Consider the following 22,350-nt stretch of genomic DNA (forward strand, 5'->3'; position numbering starts at 1 on the left):
GTGACTAACCTGTGTAGAGCTCTATTTATCCCTGCATAGCAGTGCCATTTCTATCTATTCACCCTGGCAGGATGACTGCTGTACTTTCTTATGGTGGAAAGCAACTTACTCGTCCTCCTCCATAGAACAAAGCGTTGCTGCATGCACTAAATTTGTTTGTTCTCCTGACGCTGGAATGATAATGAAAGATTGTTTTCAGAAATCTGACATCTGTAGGGCCATAGGTTGGTACAAAGCTCCAAGTAGAGAGGCAGCAGCAGGGGCTGATCTGTGACATTTGTGAACATTTCTCATCCGTCTTCCTATTCTGATGAAAAATCTCAATGTTTGTGATTTCCCCAATTTGTAATCTTTGTGAGAATGGTCACCAATACAGGTAGAGAAAGTAAAGTATTAATAATATGATTAAGTATTTATATAGTGTTGACATATTACGCAGCGCTGTACTAAGTCCATAGTCATGTCACTAGCTGTCCTTCAAAGGAGCTCACAATCTAATGTCCCTACCATGGACATATGTCATTAATGTAGTCTAAGGCCAATTTTAGGGGGAAGCCATTTAATCTAACGCCATGTTTGTGGGAGGAAACTGGAGTACCCGGAGTAATTTTAGAAAGTTCTAGAAATCCATAGTGATCCTTTAATGAGTATTTATTTCTGTTCCCAAATATGTGTGCTGTCTGCCTCCTGCTCTTTAGTATTAGTCTATCATTGTGTCCAGTGGTTAAGGAATGGGAAGAATTAGAGCATAATATGACCTCACGTGTTCTAGATGATTTTTGTATAGTAGTATTTCCCTTCACCTGTTTGCATTGTGCCACATAGAGTGTTCATATTTGCAGAGTGTCACATAACATGTTTTTTCTGGTCCTATTTTTGTAACATTGATCTGCTTGGACTTTGACTGCAGGATATTTCCTAGATTGTATAATTCCATTGTATGTTAAAAGGAATAGCTTGCTGATTTCCTTCTCCAGTGTGACGGGGGTTGGATAACACAAATGACACAAGTTAGTGCTTTGAAAGCTCCATTAACTCGGGGCTGTTTTGGGATAAATGGTTTGTGAAGGAAAACAAATGTATTTGTGGTTTGTAAGGAATTATATAAAATAGTTTTGCTTTTGTGCGTTTACTTATTTTTAGTATCTTGGGTATCACATGTGATCTGAAAATACAGAGGATAATAGAGGATGTCTAAACTGATGCCTATTGAAATTGATGGAGCAGATCAAATAATAATACAAAATTAGGAATAATGTTGTAGATTGGATCATTTGACCGTGTGTGTGTGTGTGTGTGTAAAAGGTGTGAGGATTGTTCAATTCTACTTTCTCTATTAAAAGTCTAACCTAATGAATACGCAGGGTGTGAGCGAATAATGGCCTCAAGCCAGGGTCTGTCTGCTTCAAATCAATTGTTAAACATCATTTCTAACATACTTTTTTTCCCTTTTAGTATTTAGGCATTTATAGAAAGGTTGTATGATATCATGAGCCTGAATTTGAATGTATGTGTCCTGTATATCTTTGTTTTTAGGATTATGATTAATAAATAAAATTTAAATAGAATTTTCTAGTGCTTCACACAAGGTTAATCAGGGATTTATTGCTTGGTTTACCTTGAAGCATATTTGTAGGAATGTTAATGTAAACAAATTACTTTTTCTATCTGTTAGATTCCTACAGGTGTCCTCTGCTTATTTCTGCATTAGGATTTGTGAAGTCTGAGGCTCCGCATATCTTACTTTGCATACATTTGATCACATCTTCTTCTTAAATTCTAAGCTTTGCACCCTCTGCCAGGCTAACAACTAGGCATTTTCTCTTTCTGATCACAATCTTCTTACGTTGTTTCTCTACAGCTTTTCTTCTATCATTCTCTCAAAGACCAGGTCCATGACAAAGAGACCACCTTCTACTCTGACATCCTTGCTTACTCACCTGCACACTCTCTAATCCTTCATCTCTCGACCAAGTTGCCTCCCAGCATAACCGCACTGGTTCTGGCTCTAAATAACGTTGCTTCTGCCACCTTCTTTCCTTCTATCCCAAACATCCCAAACCATTAACTCCTGGCAATGACACAACACTCACATAATATATCTGCAAAAAAAAAAAAAAAAAAAACTGCTCAGGCAGCTGAACCACGCCATTTCAACGCTATGATTACTGTTGCCAGACTAAAGTACTTCTCCACAATAGTATATTCACCAAATAATTTGGTGTCATCGTTTTGTACTGATAAGGTGGGCTTCTGGGAGCCTTTTACCTTTCTTGGATTTGTCCTTACTGCAGGGCTTAGTTATCTGTCCTAGAGTATTAAAGGAAAGGGCATCAAGTAATAACAGTAATGTGATCTCTGCTGAAAGCAGTATGCCTCCCTATCCCCCCTATCTACCTGTAACTCCTCCCTCACGTTCTTCAGCTCTATTCATTTAGATGACCTTGCCTCTATCATTTTATCATCCGTCCACTGCCTGTTCACTGAACACCCTGCTTTTGACTTGCCCTGTGTCTATTCCTTTACCCTGCCCCCTGCAATGCAAGACTGTTTACCTTCTCCCTCTCCTCTGGTATTTTTTTCTAAGACCTTCACCATGCGCTTTCCCTCCCAATTCTGGAGAATTTCTCCCTCAACCCTGTCCCTGCTCTACATCCATTGTCATATTTCTCTTCCCTATACATTCCTCAGCTACTTGAGTGCATTGTTTGCAGAAGATGAATATAATTTCTTAATTTAATGTCACTACTTGATCCATACATTCAGCTGAAATGGCTCACACAAATGTGGCCAATGACCTCCTTACAGCCAAGTCACAGTCTTTTCTTTCCTTCTCTGTTCTTTCTGTTCTCTCTTCTCTGTTATTCTGGACCTTGCAATCTTTGATGTTGGTGGCACTGCACTCTCATTATTTGCATGTTATTTGTCTGATACTAAATCTCCTATAATGGTAACTATGTCTCCAGCATTCTTCTCTGTTCATGTCTTTGGATCTGTATTTTAATTTCCTTCTTCAGCTTACAATGCTATTTGTGTGAAGATGATGGTGTTCTCCCCAGCCCCTTTTAGCTGCCTGCACCACCCAGCACTTTTCATTAACCACCCGGCTGTTTTTGGGTGCTTACTGAAGAGTTGGGTCACAATACAGGGGCTGACACCCGTCTAGAATTTCTTGCATAAAAATTTCTGGGTTGAGCACTGAGATGATAATGAAATCTATATGTCCTCCCTTGACATGTCTCGCTGTCCTGGATGCTTTCATGTTTCCGATCTGTCCTGTCATCCTGTGTGGCTTGAAAAACCTGAAACTCTACTTCTAAAATCGAATGTATCATCTTCTTACAGATTCACCTGAAAATTGTCCCTGATCTCACTATTCCTGTAAATGATGGTCATTCACCCCAGCCCATGTGCATCCTCTCTTGGTGTCAGCTTTAACTCTTGCACCCTTCTCTCTCTACATCCACTACAGGTGTGCTATTTTTCTGGACCCCAAACCATTCTATATATGCAAAATGTCATTCAGCGCAGGCCTACAGTTTGAAATGTTTGGCTATTTACCATTACTGCTGGTTTACTTAGTAGGCAATGTGTATCTAGGATCTTTGGAAGTTGTAATTGTTGACCTCCTGTTCCTGGCTTCTACATTGTTCAGTAGCTTTAGTACTTTCTAAGTCATTTACCTGGAAGATATTTTTTTGGTAGATTAGGAGGTCTGATGTTACTCTTTTTCCTGAACTAATTTTCATATACACCCCCCAGTGTCTTGCAATTTAGATTCCAACTTTACAAATCTATGTCCCCTCCTGCATTGAAACAAAACAAAACAATCTATAAAAATGTTCTTTACTCAAAGTACGCTTTTTTTCTAGTCCTTTGGCTGGATCTATGTCGTCATGTGGCTGTTTTTTTTTGTTCTCCTCCCGTTCACTGGTGGTTGTGCTAACAACATGAGTGCTATTCAGTGCAGTACTACTCAAGAGTTTAGGCTGCATGACTGCTCCCTGAGGCGTTAGTGGTTCAAAGACGGCTTGAACTCAGAGTAACTAGGTTTTAGGACGCTTGTTGTCATTTAACCCAGACTGACTTTGCAGGAAAAACTGCCTTTTTATTTTATTTGTAAATGGTGTTCTTTATGATATGTAGAAACATACAGTTTTTATTCATGTATTTTATTATATCTTTATTTACAGACCAAATTTACAATGTTGGCATATAATTTTAGATAACGAACCTCATGGTCAGTACATAGCAAGAAGCAAACAGCAACAAGAAATCTGCCCCCCCAACCTGTTTAACTTTTATACACTATATATATATATATATATATATATATATATATATATATATATATATATATATATGCCTGTGAGATACAGCACAAAATAATTGCAGGTAAATAAATGATGTTTCAAATATACATTTGCACATTTTGTAGAAGTACAATAAAGTGATTTGCAGGTTGGCCATGTTACATTAGGTGAACCAGTATGCAGTGTGCTTACAAAGTACCCCCAGGGTACTATATACTCTTGTGAAGCTCAATCCCATCTCGTACTCCCTGTGTATAGATTGGGGTCTCAGTTACGTGTATGCAAATTAGACCAACATTGGCTGGTAGTGGTTGTATGGCTGTATTCTGATCTGTCATTGCTGATGAAAATGCCTTTGCTCTGGTTGTAATGCATGTTATGGCTTGTGTGGTTTAAGTGGATGATGGATCACAAGGTTTCTGGCAAGAACAGTTATTTCTAGCCTGACCATCTTGAGGAGGTTTCATCAAGAAATTAGGGAACTGTTGCTAAAAAAGAAATACATAGACTGTTATATTGGATCACTTCTAATCCTTCCCTAGCTTACTGAATAAAAAGTAGTGATTGGAGACATTTTTAATCACATTCTAATACTGCTTTATAACGGTCAAATATAGTTAGTTTTATATTATTATATCTATAATATACATCATTTAAATGGAATATACGTGTGGCTCTGTGAGAGTTTAAATGTAGACAGTATGCTCGGTTCCCAAAAATATTAATTTGATTGCTGTTTTTAACTTTGGGACTACTTTATTTAGAGTAGCTAGTTTTTAATATGGTTTGAATTTCATTGGGAAGCAGACATAGGTCTATTAGTGTGTTTGAATGGTTGTAGCACATCTTAGCTGTAGTATTAGTATTACTGTAAACTGAGAAGGTTGCCCTGCAGCTAAAGATAGCTTACTGTAAAATGCTTTCTTGCAATCCCAGTTTGTTGCCAAAATTGGCAGAGATGCTCCTCTCATTAGAAGTATGGGACCTCCAGACCTTTTAAGTGATGGGTATGATTTTCTCTCATACAAGGCATCAGACATATCCAGACTTGCACTAAATGTAGCCTGAGATCTTTCCCTATGTCACCCTTCTTTCTGAAACTAGTGATTATTATTTTTATAATAATTGCTTTTAACCTTAATGTGCTGGAGCTTTTTATCAGTATTTTTGCATACATGGTAAACTGCACATTTTAGGTCTAAAGGTCCATAGAGACATTCCAGTATGTCATAGAAATTGTGAAACAAAATTGTCTATAGGCTTTAAAAAGCCTTTCTAAGATAATCAGTGTAGCGTTAACCATGCTAAATGGCCTAGGAATTACTGCTCTTACCGTGGTGCACATCACGTTACCTAATGTGCATGGTGCAGCTCATTACCATTGTGAAAGAAAAAGTAAGTTCTGACTCCTAATATTGGCTCCAGTCTATCCAAGTTGCTGTTTCTGGACCCATTTGTATTGGAATAGATGTCTAAATGGTCTTGGTGTGGAGCCTATTATGAGTCCTATTCATGTCGATGGCTGTCAATGTGGATGTAATTCTAGCCATGCTTTTTGTTTTGTTTGCATTCCAGTGTGGTTCTGAATAGTGCCCAATGCTACGAGAAGACCTCTCACAGCTGTCAAATTGTATGCATCCTTCACAAACTCTGATGTCCCTTAAAGCGGAACTTCCTCCTTTTCTTCCTCGTTACGATCTTTGGTCATCTTCTTTGGCTGGGCTGAGATTAATTGCACACAGGAGTTCATTCAGTCTCTGCAGCCACAGGGAAAGCCAGGATAGGTCAAGAAAACCTGGAAACCAACGCTGAGCTGTGCATGGAACTTTAGTTCCACTTTGTCATCTTGACTCAATAGTTTCTAGTGAAGGCTGGCTATAGGCCAACGTAATTTGGGCTGCTCTGTCTTGGAGACATTTAAGAGAACTTGGTAGCAGCAATTGTTAGTTCAAGCCAACCAAGAGGTACTTATGTAGATAACATAATGCTTACATTTTGGCTATTGATTTATATGAATATAAACTAAAATATTCAATTTTTTTTATATTCATTGTGTAATTTCTTGAGAATGACGTAAGAATGTTTTATGAAAACCAGAATGAGGGATGAATTCAAAATCACATTGAAAATCAAAAGAAAAAAATAAAATTGCAAAATGAAATCAAAGTTGTGTGAATTTCATCACAACTCATAATGTGGCTCAGTGGTTTGTTTGCTCCCTGCGTTCCTGTATGCTGTCCCAGCAACATCTGGGCATGCTTCCATGCTAATGGTACCCCGGGGAAACTCCTTCTAGATCTGGATTGGGACATCAGTGAGCACCTGCACAGTCTGCGGAACTACTTTACCAACTTGGCTGCTCTGTTAAATAATATTTGAGGGTCTCTGTTAAAATTCAGGTCTAAGGAATGTGAGCTAGTCAATGTCATAATGTCTTTGTCATTCGGTAACTTCCTATACATTCTCCCTGCATGAGACCAGACATTGTTCTAAACTAGAAGGAACTCTGACTTCACTGCACCAGGATAAGTCTGGCTTTGGGTACCAGACAGAAGTCAGGTACCATCTGCTAGCATGTAGAGGTCTGTGTGACCCTCCAAGGTTATGCCCCCAAATCTTCATTGACCCTTAACCAAAATGTTTGTGCTGGTTGATGTTGTAGGCAGCATAATGTTCACCATGTTGTCCCCATACTCTTTCACTTCAGTCACAAGCAGTCAGTTTTTTTTGGGGGGGGGGGGGGGAAGGAAAGAACATAAGGTTCAAGGGTAAAGGAAAATTTGACCTACTCTTTAATTTGATTTTTAGCTGGAGCAAAGTTTTCTGCTGTTCTCCCTTTGGAAAAGAAACCTGTGCTGTCAAGATTATGTAGTTTTTTTATCGCTATTATGAAAAGTGCTAGCTGTGACCTGATTCTACCCACTGTGTGCTTGTCCTGCCTTAGTGACGTCAGCTTTGCTACCTAACTGCCGCTGATTTCGATACTTGAACAGCAATTTTTTTATATCGTACAGTACAGTGAGAATTATATGTGAACAGACAGTTTCACAGGCTTTCCACATTTCAGTAATAGTGACGTAGATCTTCATACAGCATACTAAACCAGTTGTCAGCTGGTTAAACTCATGCTAAGTATCTGAAATACATATGAAACTCTTTTGTCTGACAAAGAATTTGAAAATTTGTATGGTAAAACATAGCTGCCACATAACGCAGACAAGTCCTTAACCCCACTGCTGCTGCTCAGGGGATCACCGGAGGCTATTGTCAGTACAAACTCAAATGTATATGCACAAGGTAAATGGACAATACATACAACATTATTATGGTTTTGTATCCTTCCGCTTTAGGTAAACTTGTCTTATTACTATTAATATTATTACTGCTTTAGTTAAATTTGTCTTAGTCACTCTGAAACTAACCTTTGTTTTGTCTAATAGGTCCATTTACAGATGTTGTCACTACAAACCTCAAACTTCGTAATCCGTCTGATAGGAAAGTATGCTTCAAGGTGAAAACCACAGCTCCAAGGCGCTACTGTGTGCGGCCAAACAGCGGTATTATAGATCCTGGAGCCACAGTAACAGTTTCTGGTAATTTCATGAATGTTTTGAAAAGTTAACTTTATTGATGAAAAAATCCATTTATTGTTTCCTCAGTAGATCATGATGCTTGCTTTGAAGTTTCCACCTTTAAATGTCAACTAAACCCATAAATCTATCTCTCCTGAAATGTCCATCAATTTAGGATGGTGGTAGGTAGATCTAGCTGTTAAACATGACATAAACATGGCCAAGCATGCATATTTATAAATTTACCAGACCTCCCTGGTGCTGGCTTTAGCTAGCTCAGGGGGTCCATACTATTTGATTGGATCTCTCCTTGACATCTGGGTGTCTGCAAATGTTGCATAGTTTTATTTATTTAAATTGATATGCAAATAAAACAGAGGTTTTATTATATGTAATTCCACGTATAGACTGTTGATGACCACACTAAAAATGTAATTCCAGTTATAAATAAAAAAAAAAAAAAAAAAAAAACTTTTCATGTAGTTTTTTTTTTTATTTCATTGCTTTTTTGTTTGCAGTAGAATATTGCTGTAAGGCATTCACAGGTCTTTTTGCAGACATTGAAACATGAGTTTGTCTGCGCCAGGACTGTGTGCTTGCAGTAATATTTCTATGTAACAGGAAAAGGCTGACTATGTAGATACTGTTGGCTGTCTCATGTTATTAGGTAGAAACATTTTCATTACCTGTCTTTTGAGATGAATTGACACCTAAGCCATAATAGCTGTTTCAGGTTTACTTATGCTTTTACTGAACAAGTATAGAATAGATTAGTAATAAAAGTATTTCTTGGTAAAAAAAAAATCTATTCTGGTTTTAGTTTTTGGGGAAAAAAACATTTGGTTATGCTTTGATCTTTATTTCAATTTGCCATAATACGTTAGTAGTGCTGTCACAAGGTGACACTGTTGAAAAGCTGCCACAGATGTTTGAGCCCTTAATTAGAAATCAGAAATTCAGAGACAAAAATAAATGGCATGCAAACAGGCACTAATTGTTTAAAACTTCATGCATCAATATTGTATAATAAATATATTTAATTTATCTCTGCTCCCTGATTTGGGAAAATTTGGAAGTATGGGAACAGCATGACCGTATCTTCAGGACTTGAGTAGCCCAATCCAATCCATTTACGAGTACATACAGTGACAGTTCTTGGTGGTGGTGGTAGCATTTTGCTTAAAGGTGTTCAGAAAGCAGTTTGGAGATTACTATTTAAAAACAAATAGTTTTTGGAAAGTTAGTCCAATCTATTCTATCCCAGTCACATGGCTTCTAGCCATGCACATGCCTTTGATATGTTTTGGCAGCACTAAGGGGACATTTAGTAGCTCTGCTTACCAAACAACATATTTGTAGCTTGTGTCTTTGGGTCCTTCTTCAGCTGACAAGATTTCCTTTCCAGAGTAGATGCCTGGCAGTGTCTGCTCTTGCCATTAGACAGAGAGAAAATTGAATAATACCGAAGTCATAAATGCATCTGGTGCAAAATCATTGCTTTCTACAATCTTTTCTTCTTTTACATTGATTTAATTCCTATGTTTGGAATATTGTGAAATAAGTTCTAAGCCTTCTGAAGAGGGAAGTTTTAATAAAAAGCATTTGATAATTGTACAGGGTAAAGCCACCACATTTCTTTGTGCCACCAGTAATCATTTTTACTGTAACAAACACTTTGCTTATGCAAAGTTTAATTTATTTTTTTTTCTTGCAGTTATGTTACAACCTTTTGATTATGATCCAAATGAAAAGAGTAAGCACAAGTTCATGGTGCAGACAATATTTGCTCCATCAAATATAACAGACATGGAAGCTATGGTAAGTTGTCCCCCCCCACATACCCCTAACCAATAATGTTATCAAGAAATGTCTGTACTAAGAGCAATTTAAGACATGGACCTTCCCATACATGTTATTTGAGGATACAGATATGCTTGTAAGGGACAGTTCTAAATAGTTATAACAAGATGATCCAAAAGCAACCATACAATACTGAGTATGTAGCACAAGCTTTAGGGTTAAGTAAGATACTTTTGTAAAACGTGTAGCAAGGATTAAATTTTCACATTTTTCAAGTGTAGCCAGTGATGAAAATGCAGGTGTGGGACTGACTGTCAACAGTTTTGCAACAATTTACTGTATTTTACAGTGTAGAGTCTGATTTTTCTACAGACTGTCAATGTGTTTTAATGTTTCAATACTTAACATGATCATTTGTGATTTGTAGTGGAAGGAAGCAAAACCTGATGATCTAATGGATTCTAAGTTAAAGTGTGTGTTTGACATGCCACATGAACATGAAAAGCCGGTAAGTAAGCACATTTTTATATAGTTGTAATTGCACAACATTTCCAAGGTTTCAATGGTAAAGTTGTCTTCTAAAATGCTTCTTATATACTACCATGTTTCCCCAATAATAAGACAGGGTCCTATATTTATTTTAACTCTGAAAATCACATTAGGGCTTTTCAGGGAATGTTTTATTTTTCTCATTTACAAAAAACTCCATATTCATGTACAAAAATCTGTATTTATTCATGTACAAAAATATTTATAATGGTTATATATACCATTATGTGTGTATGTGTATATATATATATATATATATATATATATACATAAGCAAATAAGTGCAACATAACAAGAAAATGTGCTGCCAATTAACATATGACTTATAGAGTAACATGCAGATACAGAAACAAAACTTCCAAAGCTTTGTTGACCACAAACAGTAACCAGTATAAATCTGAGTGAAAGCACACACAAAAAAAAAAAAAAAAATCAATCAATAAATATGCATTGCTGCTAATGAATGAAATACAAGGACCCTTTGAAAAGAGAATCCACCAACCTCTTATTAGTTGTAATGTTACACCACAGTACCGTAGGTTAATTAACCCTGCGATTTCATCACCCCTTGCTCCAGTACTTTGAAAATCCCCTGCTCTCTCCTTCCTCTTGGTATGCCTCCATGTACCACGTGACCGCACCCTCTGAAGAAGCCAATAGGGCTTACTTTCGGGGAAGGGCTTATATTTCACCCTTGCATGATTAGACTGTTAGGGCCTACTTTCGGGGTAGGTCCTATTTTCGGGGAAACAGGGTAGATACAGAAGTCTGCTTCATCTAGGATTTTCTCGATTGGTCTGTACTTCACAAGCATGATTAGTTTCTCAACACCTTCTCCTGTCTTTATCTCCAGAACATATGGAGATGTTCTGTGGTCCATAGAGCCAAGTGGAAAAATTGATAACATTGAAAGAATAAATCTAAATTCTAATCAGCTACCACATCTACAGATCAGTAAGCTGCTGTATATTACATCTTACAGTTTTTATTTTTATTTTTTAACTTTTTAAAGCTGAAATGCAGGCTGATACAAAACATAAATATGTAATCCTACTTATATACTAGCTATTTTAATCACCTGCACAGCAGGACTGGACGAGGGTGAAGCAGCACCATAAACTAGTTAAAGTGAAACTAAAGCTGCAATACTCGCCTATCCCCGTTGAACTCAGAGCGCCAACATCTTCTTTTCTTCCTGGAGGCACATAGGAGTTCATTCATTACCAGCAAGGAAATTGGGATTGCAGGGTTTCACTGGCAACAAACACTGGGCTGCGCATATGCAGCTCACCAAAATTTAACCTCTGTTCAACAATCAGGCAGGTAAAACAATTATTGCAGAGGGGTCATTACCTGCCTTTTACCGCAATAACCACCTGCCTGAATCACCAGTATTAATCCAGGCACCCCTGCCATACAGCTTTAGTTGTCTAAACAAATATCTTAAATGTATCAACTTGAAAGCATCTGAGCTGATACTATAAAACAGTGTGAAAACAGTAAACATTTGTCAACAAAATCAGAGCATTGAAATATTAGTTTTGATTGGTTAGGTTAGTACTGTGCTTAGGGTTGTTTCAGTTAACATATAAGCTTCAAAATGTAAAATATAATGTTGCAAAAGAAAGAAAATATAGATGCTGATTTTGTTTTGACAACTCCAAGTTGCCATCACTCCTGTTTTTTTTTTCCCCCCCCAGACACATGAAGCCACAAAACTGTTTACTTCTCTGCCATCAAAAGGTAGCGTATCAATGGATGATACTGAAACTCGGAAACTTGTTGAAGAATGCAAGAAACTTCAGTCTGAGATTATAAAACTGTCAGATGAAAATCAGCTGCTGAAAGTAAGAAAAAGTCCTACTTCCTTTTGTATAGTGATTATGTATAAAAGCATTGGCCCCCATACACTCAACAATGCATGCATCATAACCAGTTATGCATGTTTTTGTTTTTCCTTCATTGTACAAAAAGAATTTGTCCTCCAAAAGATTTTAAAATTATTATCATAGTGAACCTTTTCTTCAGTGCTTGCAAAGCAAAAAATACAGCTGCTGCAGTCTTGTCGGTAGAATGCAAATATAGACAATATATTATATGATACTGTACAGTTATATTACAGGTTTTTGTATTTTTATGCACCCTTTTTTTCCCCACAGATTTTGGTGAGTTATGCCTAAGAATTATAGGCCTACAATGTAAAACAAATTTCCATGCAAAAAATTGTAACACTTTTTGCATAGAAATACTGACATAATTAGATTGCTAGGGGGGTAATCAAATCTACTACCCTCCCGAACCTTTACCACAAACCCTAAAATAGTCCTAAATCCTAAACAATGCTACCCTTAAGGTGGAACTTAACCCATGACTACTCACCTATACCCATTCCATGGCAGGGTGCAAGCACCTTCCTTCTTCCTGAAGTATATCTTTTGCCAACCTTTGTTAAGCATTAAAAAAAATGATTACTGTACTTCTAAATGTGTATATAGTGTTCTTAAAGAGTGTATTTGTGGTGAGAAAAGTTGTAAATCAGAAATGTGAGACTAACCTTCTTCTTCCCTTGCTTTGTGTTTCCTAGGATGAAAGAAGGAAGAGCAGAGGAATTGTGAAAGAGCAGGGAAGCCCCATCCCATCCCTTGTTGTTATTATTGCAGCAATTTTCATTGGGTTCTTTTTAGGAAAGTTCATCTTGTAAATTAAGGCATGAAGTGCTTTCACTTTTTTTTCGTTTTCTTCCTGGCCAGAAAGTTGTTTAGCTGCCATGTCAGTTTATGTACAGCAGCATTTTGGCATCACCGTTAACCGATCTCAATTCGATAAACAGAATAAAAACAAACTGTCTGTGGGACAAAAATGTGTGTTCATGCATCGACATCAGGAGCTCATCACACATCGAGTCCCTTCTGGGTAGAGATGTATTCTACAGACCTTTATTTTCCTGTGGTTTTAATGGGTTTCAGAAATGTTTTGTACATGTTATTTTAATCATTTTAAGAATTGTTTGTTAACTTTTTGCAACACGGTTTCCTTAGATTGCTAATCTAAATCGGGTAAAAGATTTGAGGTATTTTGGGATTGTCTCTTCTGTGTAAAAGCTAAATTGTTTATTTTGCAATGTATATCTGTAATGATGGATTCTGTGAGGCAGATGTGGCATATTTTTTGCATTTATGTCCCATTACATTGGAGATTAAAAGAAATTAAACCAGAAAAAAAACATTTATAGATATATATTTTTTTCTGCTGAATAGAAATTCTGTGTCTGTGTGGTAGAAGGGGCCTCAGAGTTCAATGTATTGTGCTGCTTAGTTTGGTCTTTATAGCACCTTGTTTTCTTTGGCATCTATAAAAATCAACACTACATTTCATGGGCCAGTTTTTTCTCTCACTACTTGCTGCCATTACTCTTTAAATCATGTATTGGGTAGATAGTGGCCTCAGATGTGTGCCTTCCTTAATTCCAAAGTATACACATATAAACAGGATCAGAAAAGGCACCATAGTTTTAAAAATGTAGAAAAAAAACTTTAATATGATCTAAATTTGTTACAATCACAAAAAACTCCCATAGACCGGTATTTCAATGCATTCATAAATATTCCAGAATTTCAATGTAGTGCAAAAGCAGCAGTTTTTCATATTTTATTTTTTATGCATACTTTAGTATTGATTTTCATATGTTAAGAATGGGAGGTTAAGTCCCTTCCTAGTAAGAAATTAAAGTATACTTTGTGGCTTAATTTTAGAAAAGTGGCATAAATTTATGAAGAGACCGCCAGTATTAAAAAAGGTAACCTCCACTTTTTCATCATATATTCCATAGGGATTACTCTAACTTTCTCAGTTTTCCTTGTACATAAAATTTTGATGGAAAAGCAGCTAAGCAGAGATGGCATCCAAAGTCAAGGTGGGGCCTTAAACTGATTCTGCAGAAGCTGGGTGTGAAGAAGCTGGTGGTGAGTTGCAACCCGTGTATTGTGACCCAACTTTTCGGTAACTACCCAAAACAGCCGGATGGTTACTGAAAAGTGCCAGGTTATTTTAAACAAGGCTTTCTTTTGGTGATTTCATACTCAAAGTGTAACTATTAGGGCAAGGACATATTTTCCCCTAGAAGTGTAAATGGCTAAAAGAATGCAAGAGTATAAACAGTATAAAATCTGAAAATGATAGGGGGCTATATAAGGGTAACAAGGGGTTTAAAAAGTAAAATATTTCTATAGGAAAATCCTCAAAACACTTCTTTTTTTGGTTAGGTACGGCTAGAAGAGAAAAATAAAGTATAATAAGGAAAATTAGTTGGGTATTAGAGCTGCAGCTCAGTACATGCGTCACCGAACAAATATACCTTTTTCTGCCATTCGGTACTAAATAGCTGCTAATAGCAGCTCTGCTACACAAATTGCGACCTCTGTTGTCAAAATCCTAAAAATCTTTTTATTGGGTGGGTGAGGGGCTCAACAGAGAAGGACCCCACTGAACTTATACCCACCCATGAATTTGCTGGGTTATCCTAGGCTTTTAAATGAGTGCAGTTACCACTTTTGGTTTTACATATTTCGTAAAATGTGTAAACTTAAAAAATTGCCTTTTGAGATTAATTTTTGTGTAAGGTTTCTGGTTTTTATAGTTTATATTTATTTAGTGTGCTGCTTCTCTCCACTACCAATGGATTCACAGTTGGATCCCATCTTATTACTTACATTCTTACTACTTCTTTACTAATGCTGTCAATTGCCACAGCAGGGATCCTGTTTATAAATAAAAAAAATAATTTTGTCCAATGACAGAACCATACATTCGCTTCTTTAAAAGTATCCATTGAGGTAAACCCATTTTACCTGTAAATTAATTTAGTCGATGGATTATCTAATGCACTTCAGCTTTTTGCTGGTTGCTATGCATGATGAAATCATAAATCTTACAAGCTTTCTTACTATTTTACTAGCTACCAGCTTGGTGTTCTTTAGATAACCCCTAGGTTTTTAGTTTCACCTATAAAAAAAGTATATCATTTCACTAATCTACCATTTACTAAGCACTGTAATACATATCATATACGAAAGAGGAATTCTGTTTTGTTGCTATGGGTTTCGCAATATTTACATTTCCCTTTACCATACTGTTAAGTCTGGCCCAATTATGTCTCTCATATTGAAGAAAAGGGTGCAATGGTATTGTTTAGTTTGAAGATGTTTTCATGTGCTGCTGAAGTTTACATCTACCAGTACACATCTGAGTAGGAAGCAAGTATGGTGACATCACCAGTTACATGCACTACAGATTATCTTTTTTGCACTCAGTGTTTTGTCATGTTATTGTTACTGCACATGCATCTAAATATAAATCGGTAGCATGGCTTAGTTCAAATTATTGTTAATCATTTGTTGTGCCTTTTTTTCTAAATCTGTTATCCTCCATGCTTTTCATTTTTCTTCCTAAACGCCTTGTTAAGACTTGCATTGTTATATTGTATTTAACAAAAAAAAAAAAAAGTACACATTGCATCATCATTGTACAGAAACAATAATTGCTCTAAGGGGTATGTTATCAGTAAAGTTCTTATGTTGCATTTAAATGAAATGTGTGTTTTCTGGGGAGCTTTTCAATTTTACACCACTTTTTCATGGGGTGTGTTGTGCTATCTTTTCAGCATGTGCTCTGTACACGTGTGGTCAGTCACAGGGTTTGGCATTTAAAAGAATGTGGCTTTGCTGCCAGGTATTTAAAATAAACAGTTTTCACTATAGAAAATGCTGGTAAAGCAGAATTAGACCTGAAATTGACTTATCACCAGGTAAGACCAGGTTTACCTTAACTCTAAATTGTTTTGTTATAGGATTGAGTTATCAGTGGGAGTCTGCTACCCATAGTAGCCAACCTGATTTTTTTTTTTTTTTTTTTCAATGTCTGTTCATAGGAATCTGTTCAGTCACTTCAAATGCATTTATAGCCTCTATACTTTAATCTATAATTGGTCTAGGAAAAAAATGGAATTGCAGCTGTTAGTGAGTTTATTTGGGCTTAAATCACCTACTGCCTTCTCATATATTTTTAGGCTTCTAGTGGTGAGATGTCTCCATATGAGTTCCTGGTCCTTCCCTTCTGCCTGTGTGTCCAAGACTGCGTACACATGCTCCATTGCCGTTGGAAATGATCTTTCATGTCAGTCCAGTGACAAACGACTGAAAGTTGATTGAACGAGTGCTGTAAATACAGTGCTGTTCTGTTCTATATAAAGGGCAGGGGGGAGAACGAGTGAGCGGCACCCCAATGCGCTCTCCTTTTACTTCTATTATGGTTGTGGATCCATGAACGATGTTGGGTGACCTCTGTACAGTAAAGCTATGTACACACCTCAAATGATTCTTGCCTGAGAGCTGACTGGTAAGAAACATCTGAGGTGTGTACATAGCTTTACTCTTTCTGCTCAGTTTACATAATGCAAAACAAATTAATTATTAAGCCGGGCAAGTGAGACTGATGAAATGCAGGTAAGCTAAGAATGTGAGCTCAGATATCTTACTATCAGAGTATTTTTCTGTGAACTTTTGAATTATCTGGATCCACCAACTGTAATAACATTTATTTAAAAACTAAAACGTACATATCAATCTATGCAAAATTCCAAAGATATTGGTAATTTTTGCATACTAGCTTATGTTGTGTGCATTTAGAATAGACTTCTTATCACAAGATGGTGGTTGTTTGGTCTTCCACATACCAATAAGTGTGTTAATTTATCAGGGTGGGTAGGGAGTAGTTATCACATTACTCCTTGACTATGTTTTGTAATACAGTAGTTGAAGTGTTTTCCTATAGAGCCATAAAATGTCTGATGCCGAATATGAAATGTGAGGTGCTGTCATTAGTTCTGTAAATTAATGTTGGCAGGCTTTACATTTTCACATTTTCAAAATGGCACAATGTGGATGTTATACAGTCATCAATATTTATGGACTGGTGTACAGGTGTGTAGTAGTAGTGGTGGTGGTGAGGAAAATATATATAATATTTTATAGCACAGCCTGTAGCAGAGGTATGGTTGTCATGTCATCTTTAGGGTGTTCTTCCTATAAATATTAGGTTATTGACTGAGACTTTAACTCTTTAGCATGCTATCTCAGCGTTGACATTTTATACCATTGTTTCATCTATAAATTATATTTTCATATTTTTTATATATTTGTTGATCACATCATCTTGTTTTTAGAACATAAGAACAGAGCAGTTGAAAATTGAATGACACATGGGACCAGCAATAGCATTTGCTACTGTTATATATAGATCGGTGTAGAGATGTCTTAGAAATGTCGAATAAAAATCATCTGCATATGTTTTTTCATTTGCATATGTTTTTTTCCTAATTAAATTGTGTTTAAATTTTAAAATTCCTAAAATTTTACTTATTAAATTTTGAATTGCTTTAAAGTTTTAGCTTATATTATTTTACTAGTTTACATATGCAAATTGTATTAATGATATCCAAGCATTTTGTTTTACAAGTGTAGTGTCATCTTAAAGAAGTAGGGTGTAGAAGGGTCAGATCAGAGGGGATTTATTCTTTTCTAGTAAAGGGTAGACAAATTCTTATGCCACTAATTAGCCATAAGCTTTGATTATGAAGGCAACGCCTTGATAAGAAAATGGTACCTCCAGGAGGAATGAGAAATAAACACCCATTTAAAGTATTTTGGTGAAGTTTTAATGATCCCACTGTATTGTATTACTTACAGGTCTCTGATCGCATGTTTTTTTTTGTTTTTTTTCATTTTCTTTTTTTCTTTTTCACTTGTAATGGCTCATATATGGCACGCATGAAATTTCCCTCAGTTACTTTTCCAGGCAATGCAAGAGTAGAAGTCATTTATAGTGCATTGGGAGATGGCTGTATTTTGTGGTAGTCCACTAGCATGGACACATAATCAAAGTGATCATATTCCTTCTGCCCTTTTTTGCTACTTGAGTAATATGGTTTTATATTTATCTTACATTTTTGTTATTTGATAACATCATACATAACAACCTGAGTCGGCCATTTGTTTAAAACTTGTGCTATCATATGCTACATTCAATCCTTCCATTTGGTGCTGTAAGATTTAGACTGCTCCTTGATTCATAGTGATTCAATGTTGTATATAGAATGTAATGCCCAGAATATTTTGCTATCTGCAATGTCTTTTAAAGAAATCACCATTACAAAATGATGAAGTATGGATTAAATTGTATTCGTTCCTCAATACTTTTGCTGCTTGTCTTTTTAATCCACTTTTACTACATTTTTTATGTGAGACAGACACTTGCATTCTTTAACTGATTATCATTGTTCATTACCTGCTCATAATAGAAGCTGGAAACTACTTAGGAGATGGGTAAAACTAATCCAGTATATTAGAAGATTTACTTTAAACCTAAATAATTTCTAAGGTCTCCATAATGCTATGTCTCAAATGAAAGTAAACTCTTTTTCCTGATTGGAGTGGTTGAGTTTGAAGTTAGCAGTGGATCAGCACATGTGTACTTGTGTATCCAGTAGGGACTTCAAGTGCTACTACAGAAAAAAATGTGACCTCAGGCCTAGTTTACAGAGTCTTCCACTGATGAGCAATAAATGAGGTTATTTCCAAAGTTTTTTTTTTTTTTAAACAAACTTCAAGCAGTCTCTGTGTTAATTACTGAATTACAAATCCTAACGTGGGATTACTGGCTATAGGGTTTCTTGAAAGCATATACCTTAGTGTTGAAGTTCAGTCATCACCTTGTGTTTAAGGGGAATCTCCCAGTTTATAGATCAACAAAAATTTGTGTTTATGATTTGAAAGTTTGCACCTTGGCCCGTATGGCAGTACATAGCCTTTACCCTAAATCTCAAACAGTTAATCTTAGGCTATGGAAAGCCTAACTCTCTCACTATAAAAAGATGGCTCTCTGTAGCTGTGTCAGTGGGTGTTGGAACAGTTTAATAGGAAATACTCTTTTTTTTGTAGATGCTCAATTCTGCAGTGTAGTAACTAGTATGCATCAAAGGCACTGCACCTTCACCCCTCTATAGCCATAATTGCAGTAAATGCTGAGGATGCTGTTCTCAATACTCTTCTAAATACTATGGTGAGAGGAAAGCCTGCAATTGAAAGTAGATTATACTTTATGATCAGTACACCCGCAGAGGATAGTTGACTGACATACAAAACCATCTACACCAGTGGTCGCCAAACATTTGGAGCTCACGGACCACTAAATTTACATTGACTTCAGGAGCCATGTGGCACATAAAGGGTAAAAAACTTCCTCCAGAGTGACGTCATGATGCCAGAACCCGCCTATTCCAGAGACACAACCTGCCCACCACCCTGGGCCTGCGATCTAATGGGGGGATATGGTCTGCGGCTCTGGCTGGTGTGCCCCTCTAGCTGGGTCCTTCTGGCCCCGCTGAGGGGTGCACCGGCCAGAGCTGGGGACCACAGGTTGGCGACCACTGTTCTACATCACATACACACCAATAAAACATGAAGGCATCAAATTGTTGCTACCCTTGTTAACTCCTAGCAGAACTTGCTTTCTTTGTGATTTTTTTTTTCCAAGATTGCTTTCTATAGTTTCTAGAGACCTGTTCCCAATTTTACCTGTTAAAACAGGCTTCCTGAAAAAAATATGTTTGTGCTAAAACTACATTTAAACGAAATTTACAAAGATTGAGATGAGGCTGTTGTATGTAAGCCAAGATCATTATACATGATGATCATATACATACAAAAAAAAAATCAGACAGCCAAGTAATGTACCACTGTATTATCACATACATCAAGGGGGTTCAGAGGCTGTGCAATAAAATTGTAGTTTTCTATAACATCAATTACAGGTGTAAGGCCTCCCCAGGCATGTTTACTTTTCAGTTATAAATACCACACTAATGATTTCCTTTAGGAAGGCTTTGTCTTCTCTTAATTATCAATTTTTGACACTATCCCTGCTATTTGCTGACTGCAGTAGGACTAGGGCTTGGTTTGGGTTCATCAAGTTTAGTTCAGCTTTATCTGTACTATATTGGCCAAGTACATCTCATGTTCCTGAAACATCAAGCTGAATATTAGTTTTTAGGGTTTCTTTAATTCCAAGCTCCAGCAGGAGAAATAAAACATGCAGGGGACAAATTTGTTGGTACCCCTTCAGCTTATTAAATAGGTGCTTTTGTCCCCTGCAAAGTGATTAGTTAAAAGCAATGGCCCCCTGTATAACTGCAGCCCTTTGATTATGTAATTGAGTAAAGTAAAGCAAGTGTAAAATGAGGATGTTTAAAATGGTCGCAACATATTTGTTGGTACCCCTAGAAACAATAGATAGTAAGGATTTAGGTTATGCTGTTTTTTAAACTAATGTCACACTGGAATTGTATTGTCTTTTGCTTACCATAGTATGATAGACAAAAATCCAAGGACAACTTCAATGTCAAGTTCTTTTGAGTGACATTGGGCTCAGTGGAAGAGGCTTACATATACTCCATGGTAGAAAAAACCCCATAAATTTGTGGGGCATAACAATGCTTCTGTGATAATGTCCTTTTGGACAGATAGGACAAAATTAGATCTTTAAAGTAGTATCAGCTCTTTGTCCACAGATGAATACATTTAGTATTTAAAAAAATAGAACACATCTTAGGCAGCTTTTCTCTGTCTGCAGAAAACACTGAAATATCAAAACATTTTGTAGCGTAGCGAGATCTACTGCCCAACATCAGAAAACTCACAGGTCATGGATCTTCCAAAAGGATAATGAATCAAACGAAGCTTGAAGCATTTTAATCCAAACATCTATGGAAGGAACTGAAATATCCAGTCCATAGAAGCCATTTTTCAAAATCTAACATGTCTTGAATAGTGGGTGAAACTGTTGACAGGTGTAGAATTCTTATTGAGAGCTACATGAATTGCTTGTTATCAGTGATTGTCCCTAAAGTTTGTTTAGCTATATATGTGTATAAAAAAATTTCAGGGTAGGTAAAGTCAAAGGTAATCTGTTTACTTTTAAATTCCTAGTGTTAAAAGTATTATGGTCACTGTAGTGGAATACCATCAAGAAACTTCCGTATTTTGATAGGGAGTACAGTAAAAGCATCTCCCATACTTCATCAATACATGTTTTCTCAAAGCGATTTTGGTGTACAAAACGGGGAAGTGCTAAGGGCCACCTGAATCTCCAAAGTTGAAAAGAGTACATGCAGAAAGTGTAGCTGGCTCATTTCAGACATGCTTACCTGGGCTCCCAACTACTTCTTTTCAACTGAATTGTTGCTTTTGACTTTTGATGTGGTTGCTTTTTCTCTGGAGGAAGAATCATATATTATTTTGCATCTGCTAACTGCAAGCTTGAATGGGGCATTGGAAAGGTTGAAAATCTGGAATCCTGAAGTAGAGAGAACAGTAGCCAAGTTGCCACTTATGTGTCCTCCATTTTTTGTTTGCATAAAATGTGACATTTATCTGTCTTTGGACTTTGCTTCTTAATATATAAACTACTTTAGACTTTGCTACTTAATATTTAATGTCAGTGCACTAGTTATGTTGGATGTTGGTGTTTACAGAAGGTATAACTGAACAACCCATCTACTCCTAAGAAGGAAACAATGTATTTGGATGAGTTTCAAAAGAAACATTTGAGAATTTATAAAGCCTAAAGCTACGTACACACGTCCAACGGTTCTCTCCCGATAATTGGTTTAGGGACGATATCTGGCGAGAATCTGGTGTGTGTACAGCACCAGTGGTCCATTGTCTGAACGATCGTCCTGGCGGATCCACGGACGATAGATGAAGAATGATCATAATGCAAGGAAAGGGAGAGAGCTCACAGCGTGGTGCCACTCTGTTGCTCTTACCCTCCCCTCTCCATAGAGCAGAACTGTGCTGTATGTGCAGCACTCGTTCATGCATTGTGCAATAATAGTCGTTGGAAAGGATCGTGAAAGATCCTTTCCAATGACTATTATCGCAAGTGTGTATGTGGCTTAACAGAAGATCTTCATTGTTTGCCTACATGAAAAGTAGAGAACCTGGTCTTGCAAAATTCTTTCAGATTCCAAAAGGCAAAAAGCATGCTTTAGAAATTCATTTTTT

General features: G+C 36.7%; 1 protein-coding gene across 1 annotated transcript in view; it reads left to right on the forward strand.

Annotated features, from left to right (window-relative positions):
- The window catches only part of VAPA (VAMP associated protein A), a 16,074-nt gene extending 2,617 nt beyond the window's left edge, over positions 1 to 13,457 (forward strand). The window contains exons 2-6 of the mRNA XM_072411450.1: positions 7,754 to 7,906; positions 9,600 to 9,703; positions 10,113 to 10,193; positions 11,935 to 12,081; positions 12,819 to 13,457. Of these exons, the coding sequence (XP_072267551.1) occupies positions 7,754 to 7,906; positions 9,600 to 9,703; positions 10,113 to 10,193; positions 11,935 to 12,081; positions 12,819 to 12,935 (602 nt within the window). The 3' untranslated portion in view covers positions 12,936 to 13,457. The remainder of the gene's footprint in view (positions 1 to 7,753; positions 7,907 to 9,599; positions 9,704 to 10,112; positions 10,194 to 11,934; positions 12,082 to 12,818) is intronic.
- The last annotated feature ends 8,893 nt before the right edge of the window (positions 13,458 to 22,350 follow it).

This window comes from Pyxicephalus adspersus, chromosome 5 (assembly GCF_032062135.1).
Source record: "Pyxicephalus adspersus chromosome 5, UCB_Pads_2.0, whole genome shotgun sequence".
In the NCBI taxonomy this organism is placed as follows: domain Eukaryota; kingdom Metazoa; phylum Chordata; class Amphibia; order Anura; family Pyxicephalidae; genus Pyxicephalus; species Pyxicephalus adspersus.